Source organism: Protomyctophum bolini (genome assembly GCF_963924005.1).
Source record: "Protomyctophum bolini genome assembly, chromosome: 6".
Lineage (NCBI taxonomy): Eukaryota > Metazoa > Chordata > Actinopteri > Myctophiformes > Myctophidae > Protomyctophum > Protomyctophum bolini.
Genome location: NC_137867.1, coordinates 24,783,337 through 24,796,679, shown reverse-complemented (window position 1 = coordinate 24,796,679; position 13,343 = coordinate 24,783,337). Strand labels below are relative to the sequence as shown.

General features: G+C 42.9%; 1 protein-coding gene across 4 annotated transcripts in view; it reads left to right on the top strand.

Moving 5' to 3' along the window:
* Positions 1-13,124, top strand: part of ssh1a (slingshot protein phosphatase 1a) — a 29,275-nt gene extending 16,151 nt beyond the window's left edge. For 2 of the 4 annotated variants that reach the window (XM_080765225.1, XM_080765226.1), the window contains 12 exons: positions 704-768; positions 1,308-1,429; positions 3,135-3,203; positions 3,369-3,434; positions 4,515-4,706; positions 4,838-4,931; positions 6,701-6,829; positions 8,537-8,583; positions 8,710-8,856; positions 9,191-9,391; positions 9,508-10,201; positions 10,356-13,124. In XM_080765225.1, coding sequence (XP_080621351.1) covers positions 704-768; positions 1,308-1,429; positions 3,135-3,203; positions 3,369-3,434; positions 4,515-4,706; positions 4,838-4,931; positions 6,701-6,829; positions 8,537-8,583; positions 8,710-8,856; positions 9,191-9,391; positions 9,508-10,201; positions 10,356-11,480 — 2,951 coding nt within the window. In that variant the 3' untranslated portion in view covers positions 11,481-13,124. Of the gene's footprint in view, positions 1-703; positions 769-1,280; positions 1,430-3,134; positions 3,204-3,368; positions 3,435-4,514; positions 4,707-4,837; positions 4,932-6,700; positions 6,830-8,536; positions 8,584-8,709; positions 8,857-9,190; positions 9,392-9,507; positions 10,202-10,355 lie in introns of all 4 variants that reach the window. The other 2 variants (XM_080765223.1, XM_080765224.1) reach the window with 1 other exon arrangement.
* The last annotated feature ends 219 nt before the right edge of the window (positions 13,125-13,343 follow it).

The window sequence follows — 13,343 nt, the reverse complement described above, 5'->3', positions numbered from 1 at the left end:
GTTGTGACACACTGAAGCATACTTGGTTCCCTTTCTGAGTCCATAGCTGCTTACGACTGCAGTTGGAGGAGACGCCATGCTACTGTAATCCACAGCCCATGTTCTCACCCCATTTATCTGGGTTAACTTTGTTGTAGTTTCATGGTTAACCATGTCATTTGAGGAGGATCAGTTCATTAACGTAAAAGAGAAACACAATATTATTTGTTATTGTGAAACATATTGATGACACATTTCAGCTGATTGACGATCCAAGATGCATCATTGTCTGAAGTAAATTGTTTCAAAGTCGACTCGTTCAAGTCAAGGAAGTCTTATAATATGATTAGGCTGTATTGATAGAGGCAATGTGAGAGCCTCAAGTATGCATCTTGACATGGCAGACACACCGACATTTCACTCAATGTCACTATGGCCTCATTCACATGTATCAAACACCAATCAAGCTAATGTTTGGTCGATTTTTGTTTTTTTAGGCCACCACAATGCTTTTCCAATAAATAGTTTTAATATTTTGACTTTAAAACCAGAGACCACTCTTATCTTACATATTGTCAGCAGATTAAAGAGCATTTCTCAAATAGAATATATGGGCTGGATCTCATTTAGTTTGAAGTTGAGATTAATTGGCATAAAACCATGGTGTGAGATGATATTGAATCGCCACACAGCTGTTGTCATGGATCTGTTTGTCTCTCAACAGGCGACTTACCTCAGCACCTGCAAGTGATGATAAACATTCTTCGTTCTGAAGACAGAATCAAACTGGTGAGAGATGACACACACACACACACACACACACACACACACACACACACACACACACACATACTCGGTGAGTAACAACCTAGCACCTTGGCATGGCAAACTTTCTGAATGCATTTTATTGTGTACTTAAGACTCTCATTTGCTTGCTATAATTATTAGCTCATGAAGACATGTTTGAACACACACTGAAGAGCATTACCAAATGTTTCCATGGATATGTGTTAAACAGTGTGTGTTAGTTTAGTGTTCGTAAGGGTTGTGTTATCTGCCAGGATGCTCACATTTTAGGACTTGATTTCCACACTGCTGTAGTACCCCTTTGCACAATCAAGTGGGACATACATGTGCATACAGTATGATGAAGACATTCAGCTGGCACTAGAAAGTTTCTTTGTTGCATTTAGCTGAGAGAAATAGATGGTTATTTGATGCTATATTGTCATGTTTTTGCGCCTGGTACAACTGATGGGGATGGTATCAATATACTAATCAGTGCAGTGGTGCACTGGCAGGTAACATGTGGCCTATCTTGCATCCAGGCAGTGCGGTTGGAGAGTGCGTGGTCAGACCGCGTGCGCTACATGGTGGTGGTTTACACCAGTGGGCGACAGGACACGGAGGAAAACATCCTGCTGGGAATGGACTTCACCAACAAGGACAGGTATGAACATGTGGAATGAAAAGGAAGGGATGTCCGCACACTGTTTCACTGCTCCCAGGAAAATTCTTTATTGTGTAGTACCTGTGTAGTTTATGGCTGCTCCAACAGTAGTGGCAACATAAAAAAAAAAAAAAAAAAAGAAGAATGTCAAAATATCTACCGTGGTGGCTGAGACCATAGCCATTGATTAATGGTTGAGACAAAGCAGTGAAAGGTCCTGAAAGATACATAACGTCAGTCTTACCCAATACCCAATCTTTCTGTTTTAGGAACACACGGCTGCTGTACTTTATACCTCATACTTTAATGCTTAGTATGAGGTATAAACTACTACAGCCTTGTGTTCCTAAAACAGAAAGATTGGGTATTGGTAAGACTGACGTTCTTTCAGGACCTTTCACTGCTTTGTCTCAACCATTACTCAATGGCTCTGGTTTCAGCCACCGCGGTAGATATTTTGACATTCCGTTTTTATGTTGCCACTACTGTTGGAGCAGTCATAAACTACACAGGTTCATCCCGATGTTCTGGGCATCTTTGTAATGTTAGTGTTAGTAAAAAGCAGGTAAAAGAGTAACGTTTGAGGCAGACTAACATCAGTCACTTTTCCATTCACTGTAGTAGAAGCTTGGTGCGGGGAAACAGCAGATGTGTCGTCTCCGCCTACAGGAAATACGTAGGCTGCGACCATGAGACCCGTTGAGACCCTTATATACAACAGCGTGTTATATACAACAGCATATGGGCAGGTCAACAAGGAACAAGCTCTATTGCAATGAGGGAAATCAAGCAAGACACTCACTGTATCTGAAAGGATATGGCTGCAATCAGCATAAAGGGCATATCAAGCTAAGGACTCTAATTCTATTGTAAATAGTGGCACTAAGGCAAACTCTTTAGAACCCAATAGAAAAGTACAGAGGTGCAGACAAAATGAATAGTAGGCTGAAAACCAGTGGACCAATAAACATGCCCTGCTTGCCAAACAAGCAAATATTTGTTCAAGGCAACTAATTGGAATAAAACAAATGCAACAAGGCTAAGTGATTAAGAATCATATTTATTCTTTACTTTTTTCCGAAGTGTGTAATTGGCACTCAAGGTGTCACTGTGGGATTTTAAATGTCTTGTGTGCTGTCCACATTATTGCGAAGTCCTGGGGTTTATTTGGATACAACACCGGTCTCTACGCTCTACTGAACTAGACAATAAAGCTTAAAAACCTATTTGTGGTTGAGCCTGATCAAGCCTGGTATACAATCTGATCCAACAGTGTATTTGTTTGAGGTTTTATACCCGGGTGAACTTTGTCCCGTCGCATTGTTATCACTTTGTCAAAAGAAATTCCCTGCTAGGTCCTAGGGAGTTGTTCCATAGCTTATAATTAATTCCCAGTGGAGCAGTTGCAGAATTACGCATGATCACATTGCAAGTTCAGTATCACAAGTGCCATATTTGTCACAGGTTTGCATATTACCTCTCTGATTTCTAGATGCTGCAGAAATTTGTTCATGTTTAAAAGAAAACCTTTCCTGGGCTTTCCCAGACCATATGAATATCATAGCCTGTAGATATTTCTAAACTTTAATTCAGGGTAGGTTTCCACTATAGCCTACTTTTGGAATGTGTTCATTACAATTTAGCAATTTCAAATAAACGCAGATGTTTTGTATTACCGGTAAGTTGGCTTTTTTTTTTTTCTCAGCAAAAGCTGTTCCATAGGCATGGTGCTGCCTCTGTGGAGTGATGCAAAGATTCATCTGGATGGAGATGGGTAGGTTTCCTCTGTCATCCTAACCGCCTACTGACACAGACATGACTGTACTGAAATATGAAGATACAAATTACATTTTATGTTAATTTATAATAGTTCAACCTAACTTTGTTACTAGACCTGTTCTGCTCCAGGGAATGATCGTCTGTTTTATTTTCTCCCCAGGGGGTTTACAGTGAACACAGCAGGTCGGACTCATGTCTTCAAACCTGTGTCAGTACAGGCAATGTGGTGAGTAACAATCAACCTATGGAGCCACGGTGGCAGCGTCCAAATTATACTGGGTAATAAATCAGTCACACGTGACAATACATCTTCTGACTGCACATGACAGGCATTTGCACCACAACATTTTTAAAGACCAGTCAGTTGAGGCTGCCCAGACTCATTCTGCCACCTGCTGGTAGAAGTATGCATAGACTTTGGTAGAGGTTTTGGTTGTGTTGAGTTACCTAGCCATGATGGAACTGCAAATATTGTAGTAAACGCATTGACAATAAAGGGAAAATTTACGTCATTATGGGGGGAGTCCCCCCATAATGTGACGTAAAGTTTGTTGGCACCATTACATCACCTAATCAACATGAGTTAGACTTTAATATATTAGTGCCCCTCACCTCACACGGGTGTGATTTTTGTCCTACACAAACATTAAATTCCCATTGACAATGAATGGAGAATTTTACGTCAGTGTCTGAGCAAATAAGCATAGTGTCTTAATTTACGTCATGATGTACGATCATAAGAGCACCCCTCACTTCACACGGGTGTGATTTTGAGGGGTGTCTATATACAGCTTTTGTCCCCACACGTCTCAATATTTGCCATTGCCAATGATTGAAGAAATTAGGTAAAATGTCCGCCAAATATGACGTAAATTTGTGCCAACACAAACATTAAATGCCATTGACAATGAAGGGAAAATGTACGTCGTATGTAGCCAAGCAAATCGGCTACCCAATCACATAAATTCAGTTCAATTCAGTTCAATGAAAGGAGAAATTTGGTCATATGTGCCTCAATTATGACGTAAATGTTGTCCCCACACGTCTCAATATTTGCCATTTACAATGAAAGGAGAAATTAGGTCAAATATCTGCCAAATATGACGTAAATTTGTGGCAACACAAACCTGAAATGCCATTGACAATTTACATATTGTCATATTACATTATTACATATATTGAACATTTACATATGTAGACGTGCAAATCGGCCAACCAATCACATGAATTCAGTTGTTCATGAGATGATGTATAATGATAAGAGCGCCCCTCACTTCACACGGGTGTGATTTTTATCTCATTGTAGGTCAGCGTTACAGGTCCTGCACAAGGCGTGCGAGGTGTCCCGCAGGTGCAACTACTTCCCAGGGGGGATGGCCCTCACTTGGATAGGCTACTATGAGAGCTGCATTGCTTCAGAGCAGAGCTGTATCAACGAGTGGAATGCCATGAAGGATTTGGAGACCACTCGGCCTGACTCACCAACCATGTTTGTTGGGTCAGTCAACGTAAATTGGCTCTGAAGAAGAGTATTATAATTCAGCTGCTCATGTACTGATTTATAATGGCCAAGTTTGTGTGAATGCTGTTTAATTGTAGGTCTCTAACTAGACTTGCTATCTTTTGTAGGCCTTCAGAACGAGAGAGGACAGAGTGCCTTATCAAAGCCAAACTCAGAAGCCTCATGATGTGCCAGGATCTGGAGAATGTCACCTCCAAACAGGTGAAAATAGATCTTGTTCAGGAGTATACCTCAATTTCTTTTTCTTTTTTTGAGGGGCTATATACAGCTTTTGTCCCCACACGTCTCAAGATTTGCCATTGACAATGAAAGGGGAATTCAGGTCAAATGACTGCTAAATCTTGTCCCCACACGTCTCAAGATTTGCCATTGACAATGAATGGAGAAATTAGGTCAAAATTCCACTAAATATGACTTAAATTAAACATCAAAACAAACGCCATTGACATTGAAGGGAAAATGTACGTCAACAGCTAACCAATCACAGGCAACAGGCATTCTGATTGGCCAGTATGAGATGATGTATGATGATAAGAGCGCCCCTCACTTCACACGGGTGTGATTTTTATTATTATTATTGAGGGGCACTAGCCCCTCCTATATACAGCTTTTGTCCCCTCACGTCTCATATTTGCCATTGACAATGAAAGGACAATGTGTCTCAAATATGATGTTAAACATTAAATGCCATTGACCATTAACTTTTTCGCTGCTATCTACGTTTATAAACGTAGCTAGGCTATCGGTACCTAAAGGTGCTAACTACGCATATGTTCGTAGACAACCATATACTCCATATATGAAAACGGCGACCGTCAATTTACCTTTTAGCATTGCTCCGGTTTGTATGGAGAACCTCCGTCCCCACCAGCTATGGGATTTTTAAATCCAGCTCCATTGAGCCTCCATTAAACAGGATTTTCAAAGCGCTGTATCTCAAAAGGTTCGAGCGCTGTCCATGGTGAGCCGTCGCGCATCCTGGCGATCGTAAATCATTTGTGAGTTTGTATCGCATCACTGAGCACATGTAACTGGTTGTAATGATAGCTAAGCGACTGATCACTGTGCTCACAACAAAAGCCCTTACCTCCCTGAATAACCCGGAAAGGAAACGAGCATCCTCACTATTAATATAATTCCTTTGAGCATCACCCGGAAATCATAAATAATGCATTTGTCCTGTTTCTTTTTCTAGCGGTCTGGCCATTGACGGACACATGGTCAAAGCATACCACTTTGTTTGTTTGATTTTCAAGGAAACCATTGGATTCTATTAATTTCAGTACGGTGTAAAAATGATATTCCAGATACTTGAAACTTGTTTGATACTTATTATTATTATTATTATTATTATTGAAGTTTTTTTTAAATGTACAGATGTACAGCACAGATTGATGAAAGCAAATTAATTTGAGAAAGAAATTCAAACATACATGTCTTCTTAAACATAGCAGTGAGGTTTGCCCAACATAGATTCAGTAACTTTTCAATGGAGAAAATGCGAACAAAGACGATATCTAAAAATAAATCCATTAACGGGAAAATGGTCTGTTAATGTATGTTTTATGGCTGAGGCTGTGAGTGTGAATAGACAAGGAGTTGTTGCTGTCGGGAGGAAACCTAATTCAATTTTTTAGGTTTTTGATTTTTTTGTTGCATAAATCAGTGCTATTGAACACCCTGTTGTGTTGTTTCATACAAAATATTGAACCAATGGAAAGTAGTAAAAAACGCTTTGGACAAAATCTCTTAACTCCATTGGACCCTCAAACTGTCTGCTAAAGCAACTAAGTCCACCACCGCTTCCTGAAAAATGTATAATTTTCATTTCCTGAAAAATGAACAATTTGGAGTTAAGAGGTTTCTTCCCGACAGCAGAGATATGTATTAACAGCAGTATGTTCTTGTAAGAGTATTACTTTTTAAGCCTCTAAAATAACATGGTATCTGCGATATAATGCTTTTCCCAGATCCGTACAGAGCTGGAGAAGCACATGAACTGTAACCTGAACGAGTATAAAGAGTTCATCGACAACGAGATGCTACTGATCCTGGGGCAGATGGACAAGGCCACACTCATTTTTGACTATCTGTACTTGGTAAGATGCGTCATGTCACCTCCTACATCTGCTGAAGCATTTAGTCACACTATGGTTTCCTGTAAAAGGTTTTAGTAGGGCACGGTGGCACAGTCGATAATGCTGTCGCCTCACAGCAAGAAGGCATGTTCTCTCCTCCATGTCATCAGTTTTGATTGATTGATTGAAATATTTATTAACAGTTTGTAGAATTACAGTACATTTCAAGCACAAACTCAATACAGAGACTGTTAACTGTGAGTGGACGACCCAATTAAGCATTACACTTGTTTACAACAGGGTCCACATTGTTCAATTCATCAAAACGTATAGAGACATGCAAATAGACACTTCTATGTAGTTAAAGAACAGAACAGGAATTCATCATATATAAGCAAAAAGGGAAAAGATACATATACAGTGAGGGGGGGGGGGGGGGGGGAAATCAGATTTTACAGAGGCCAGTTTCGAATTGCAGCCATCCGTAGGTGCCTTTTGAGAGCGGTTTTGAAGGAGTCAAGGGATTCACATGTCTTAATGACTGTTGGTAGGGCGTTCCACATTTTGGTGGCATAGGAGCGAAAATAATTTAGTCCCTCGTTTGTGCCGAATCTGGGTTGTACATGGTTTGTTGCACTACCTCTGGTGTTGTGGGTGTGGACTTCGTTTACATTAAGGAAGTATTTAGACGGGTACATGGGTATCTTAGTGGTGTATCGAAACTTGTGGACCAGACCCATTGCAAGATGCTACTCTGTCGTCGACCCTAAGCCATCCCAGCCTGTCAAAGTGGGCAGGGGTGAGGTGGGTTCGGGGGGTGAGGCCAAGTTGGAGCCTGACCAGTTTGTTTTGGGAGGTCTGGAGCCTTGTTTTAAGGGCCTTTGAGGTGCTGTGGTACCAAGAGGTGGATGCATAGTCAAAGAAACCTTGTACGAGGGCTCCTGTTAAGGTCTTCAATGTGTTTTTGTTGACCAGTGAGGAGATCCTGTAAAGGAATCTTGTTCTTTGATTGACTTTTTTGATTACGTTGGTGGCCATTTTATCACTGGAAAGATTGGCCTCCAGGATGGAACCTAGGTAGGTAATTTCATCTTTTCGTGTGATAATGTTGTCACCTAACCAAGAAGCCATCTGCCTTGCTGAGATTACTATTTGATCCGAAGAGAATGGATTCAGTTTTTCCCAGGTGTGTGCCCATACCAGAGGCGGGGTTGGCGAAAGGGCCTTTCTGTGTGGAGTTTGCATGTTCTCCCTGTGTCCCCTAGGGTACGTAGTAGGTACCCTCACAAAAAACATGCAGTAATCCTGGTCTCTAAACTACCTCCCAGCCGGGGCGCCTGATGGAGGGGAAAGGAACTGGTCGGAATAATGTGTTCCTTCCATGCGCTACGTCCGGCCGGGGAAACTCCCCCCTGTCAGGTGAAAAGAAGCAGCTTGGACTACTCATGCATAGAAGGAAGCATGAGGTCAGTCCGCTGCCCCCCCAGGTTGGCAGAGGAAGTGTAGCAACCAGGATTACATTAGATAATTGACACTGGGTGAAAACAATGGGTTGCAAAATTGTGGGATAAAACTTATAGAAGAAAAGGTTTTAGTATTGGTCTCTTGTCCAGCTCAGTGAATGTCTGGTGTCTGGCTAATGTTGCTTGTGAACCTTTTATTTTTTTCTGAGAAGAGAACAATTATACAGACTTGGTAAAACGGTACTTTCATGTCATTTGTTGGCAGGGATCAGAATGGAATGCCTCCAATCTGGAAGAGCTACAAGAGACAGGGTAATTATTTTGCAATTACAGAGGCGCTAAGATACAGCAACCTTGTTCAAAACATCTTTCACTGTGTTTTGTTCAACTAGGAATGTTGATGGGAAAGTGTCCTCTAACACTATCTTTCCTCCCCAGGGTGGGCTATATCCTCAATGTCACCAGGGAGATAGACAACTTCTTTCCAGGCACATTCAGTTATCACAACATACGCGTCTATGATGAGGAGGCCACTGACCTGCTGGCTCACTGGAATGACACATACAACTTCATTGTTAAAGCAAAGTGAGTTGTTAATGCCACAGAGGTCAATAAGTTACTGCATGTTAAGCATGTTTTAGAAACGGTTCGTCATCACCAGAGACAGACATGCCATTATTTTATGCTGACTGCCAAATCAGTGAAATCTCATTTCTTATTTTTCCTTCTTCGCAAACGACTGGATCATAACAGAGAAAATATTACCTCTCTCATGACGAAGGACATGCATACGTACAGCTATGGTTACCACAATGTAGCTAGTAGTATTGACAAGTGCCATCCAGTATTCATTCACATTGACGATTGTGCTAATCTATAAACCACTTGTTAAGGCAAAGTTTTGATTTATTCTGAATAGGAAGAACCATTCCAAGTGTCTGGTCCACTGCAAGATGGGTGTCAGTCGGTCTGCCTCCACAGTTATTGCCTATGCCATGAAAGAGTTCGGCTGGTCACTAGAGAAGGCCTACAACTTTGTTAAGGAGAAGAGGAGCATCACACGACCAAATGCAAGCTTTATGAGACAGCTAGCAGAGTACGAGGGCATCCTGGATGCAAGGTAGGTGTGTGTGTGTGTGTGTGTGTGTGTGTGTGTGTGTGTGTGTGTGTGTGTGTCTGTGTGTGTGTGTGTGGAATGCCTGTTGCCCTCATCCTCTCCTTTTTTCTGTCTCTCAGTAAACAGCGTCACAACAAGCTGTGGCGCCCGGACCCAGACTGTGAAATGGCGGAGGGGCAACAGGGGATGACACATTGCTGTGTAGGGGAGGAGACGGGCCACCTCACTCCAGAGCCAGGCATGTCTCCCTGCTGCGAGGAAGCTCTGACCGACAAGGGGGCGGCATGTCTCACCCCGCACAGGACTGTTGCATTGGAGGTAGACCCCGCCTACAATAACTATTACTTCCGCCGGCTCTCTGACTCGGCCCTGGACAGCGAGCCATCGACACCCGTGCGTGGCCCTCCCCTCTTGAACATGGACAAGGTCTTCATTGAAATAGAGGATGTGGAGCGGGATGCCCTGCTAGATGACGAGGCCTTTGAGGGGCGTGAAGGTCCACCGCTTCCCCACTTGGCTCCATCCGGGGAGGGCACAGCTGCTCAGACCTGCTGCCGTGGTCCAGAACCCCTGGAGGAGCTGCGCCTGAGGCTGGAGTTCAGCACTGTGGAGGAAGAGGATGAGGAGGAGGTGCAGAAAGAGGAGGCTGAGATGGAGGTGCTCATGCAGCCTGATGGAGGAGGTGGGGGTGACGGTGATGACGCGGAAGAATTGGTTGACACGGAGAGTAACGGGATGGACCTGGCAACCCTGAATGAGAACTGCAACAACAACAACAACAACAACCATTTGAGCAGTCGGCACAACCTCAATGTAAGTTTTGGGCAGCAGGGGCAGTATGTGGTGCTGGATTATGCAAGTAGATAAAGATCCACATTATAGCATTTTCAAGTCATGGAGAAACCGTAGTGGTATTCCAGTTTGTAGGAATTTCACTTCACTGCTCCATTCTTCTCTGTGTGTTTAGGAAACTGCCTCTTCAAACCCTCAGCTGGTCGATCCCTCTCTGCTTGCTCGCTGGGACTGTCAGTTGAGACCGCAAGAAGGGCCTTCGCTTCTGGCCACTAAACTTTGCCTTAACACTGACCCTGCTTCCATTGAGCCCCCTGGTTCTTCATACCCACTCTCGTCCACCTCATCCCCAGATGTCCCACATTCCTCTGGGCAGCTGCTGAAACCCTGTAGCCCTCTGTGTAACTGTGCCAACTGTGCCATCTCCCCTTCTATGGACGTAGCTGACGCTGACCGAAAGGATCAGCTGGGAGACTCGCCACACACAGAATCTAAGGATGGCTGTGATGGTCTAGAAATAGAGGGTGAGAAGGAGACTCTTCTTTCTCCTCCAGAGGCTTCAGAGGCTCTCCCTGAGTTGATGAGTTTGGCTCTGGAGGAAGAGAAGCCTGTGTTGACATGCTACCTTGGCCTGCAGCAGGAGACGCTAATGCAGCTACAGAGGTCCGGGCTTGTACGCCGCCGGGCAGAGAGACTGGAGAGGCTATCAGGTTCATCCCAGGAGGGCTCTTTGCAGCATTTTCACTCCTGTTGCAGGCCCAAGAATAGTTCTGTTCACACTGAGGAGAAAGAGGGGTTCTCAGTCTTACCTGGTGACTTAACTAAAGCTTCCACATCGTGCCAGTTACGCCTTGAGCCACTAGTGGTGCCACCTACCAATGAGGCCTTGCTGAGTGTGATGGGGTCTGGTCTGCTGACGCCCACCTCCTCACAGCATGGCTCCACTCTGACACGTAGCTCCAGCAGTGACAGCCTGCGTAGCGTGCAGGGGAAACCCGGCTTAGTACGTCTAAGGGCCCAAGAGATCGAGGCACGTATGCGCCTAGCGGGCCTCACTGTACCCTCCAGACTCAAACGTTCCAACTCACTCGCCAAGCTGGGGAGCCTCAACTTCTCCTCTGAGGACCTATGTTCAGCCTGCTCCTCAGACACAGGCGCTCTCCTGCTCCTCTCCCTGTCCCCAGAGCCAGACCCTGGCCTAGATTGGGACTGCCATACCATCCCTGTCCAGCCTCGGCCTGGCAGGGACCTGCACAGCCCAGAGAGAGTACCGGCCCAGGATAAGCTCAGGATAAGCTGACAGGAGGGATGGAGGTACAGTCCTCCATGGCCATCCCACCACCCCTCCCTCTGGTGAGCTGGAGGGGATCAGAAGGAAGTTATCTCATGAAATGGATGAAAAATGTGTGCCAATATCATTGGCTTGTTGACTAAAGGAGCCTGCAGAAAACTTATGCCAACCTTTTGTTATGAAGAGTTTAGTATAGTGCCCATCAACACCTTCCTTTGCCACTTTGTTTCTGATACTGCTGCTTATAGTGAGGAGGGTCATATTGCTGTATCTGCCATTGTATGTAAGCCATTAATTCACCTCTACCTTGGTTTGATTCATGGACACTAAAGTGCCTTACCCGAGAGCAGAGGCACAGAGCTGTGTGTAAGGCAAGGATTATGATGGGGTAAAATCCTTAACTTTACAGTCTTTTATGCTCTTACTATGGCCTCGTATTTACCAAATTATGGTCTGGTATTCGTTGGTACTATCATTACCTGTCTGGTACAAAGTGGTACATTGATGAACTTCAGTCAGTTGAAATACAACTGACTACAATATCTGACTAGATGGTAGAGTGGTAGATTGTAAAATAAAGGGTTACCTCATGGTACGTACATAGAGTTGTTTCTCAAATCAACACTGGTTTAGAATTTCAATTCAGTTCTCTTATTGAATTCACCAATAAGCTATATAAAAGCAAATAGGAATTTTACAGAAATACATTTTAAACCCATAATGCAAAATTATTCATAATGCATGAATGCAATAGTGTACATGAGTCTTTGGGTGAACTGAACAGGATAAGAGTGAAGAGAGGTTTTATCTTCCGCTCAGTTTGTGGGGGCGATGGGGGGACGGACAAACATTTGTATGTATGGTTTTCCTTTTTGTTTGCACTGCTTGTAATGAGTGGATGCTAGTACAAAAGCTATTTTCCAATAACATTAGAATAATGTTATTGACCTCATTCCCTACTGTGTTATTGGGAAGGGCAGGGTGAGGGTCACATTGCATGGCTTGAAATCATCTTACAATGTGAGAGCACTTCTGGTGTGTGGTGACATAGACTTGAGGTCGTCAAATCAAATAATGTGAAACATTTACTTTTTTTTTTGTTTTTTGCCCAGACTGCCCAGCCATTCAGAAAATGTTATAGTATAGGAAACAACCAGAATATTCCATACTGAATCTTCTATGTCTTATATTTTTTTGTCCACGAGCATTGCCATGGTTTAAAACTAATTTGTGCTCATTGAAATGTGGAAGACCAAAGTTCTATGGCTGTCTCAACAAATTGGATACACCATTGAAGCTGTATAAAACTTGTGAGTCATAATGTCGATCATTTACGATATTTAAACGCTGTAACATGTTTGCACCTTTGAAAAATAAAAGCGAGACAGTGGAGTATCACTGGATTCGTACTGTAGCTGTCATGTTTTTGCTCATATCGTCAATGAAATTTACAGCTGTTGTCACACTGATGTGGCAAGGCTCACAATGGGTTACTTTACAGTTTGTGTAACCATTTTCTTTTTATATTTAATTATGCAGTAACTTTTTTTTACTGTACATTTGCTGTAGTTTGAATGCATATTGCACTTTTTATGTTTGTTAAAATGTACTTTATGTGTTTATTATGGAAATAAAATTTCTTTCATAAGATGATCCCTGTTTATAATTTAACCAAATATTTTTTAATCATGTGCACAGTAGTAAATATTTTACACATGGCTACGTATATGTTGAGTGCTGTGCTGTTAAACTGTACTGTAAGAGATGTAATTCTTTATATCAAGTAATTGATCATTCTTGATAATTTGATATAATTGATTGACAATTCTTCAGTCATGATAGCCAAGTCCTGCTTGATGTCTATCACTCTAT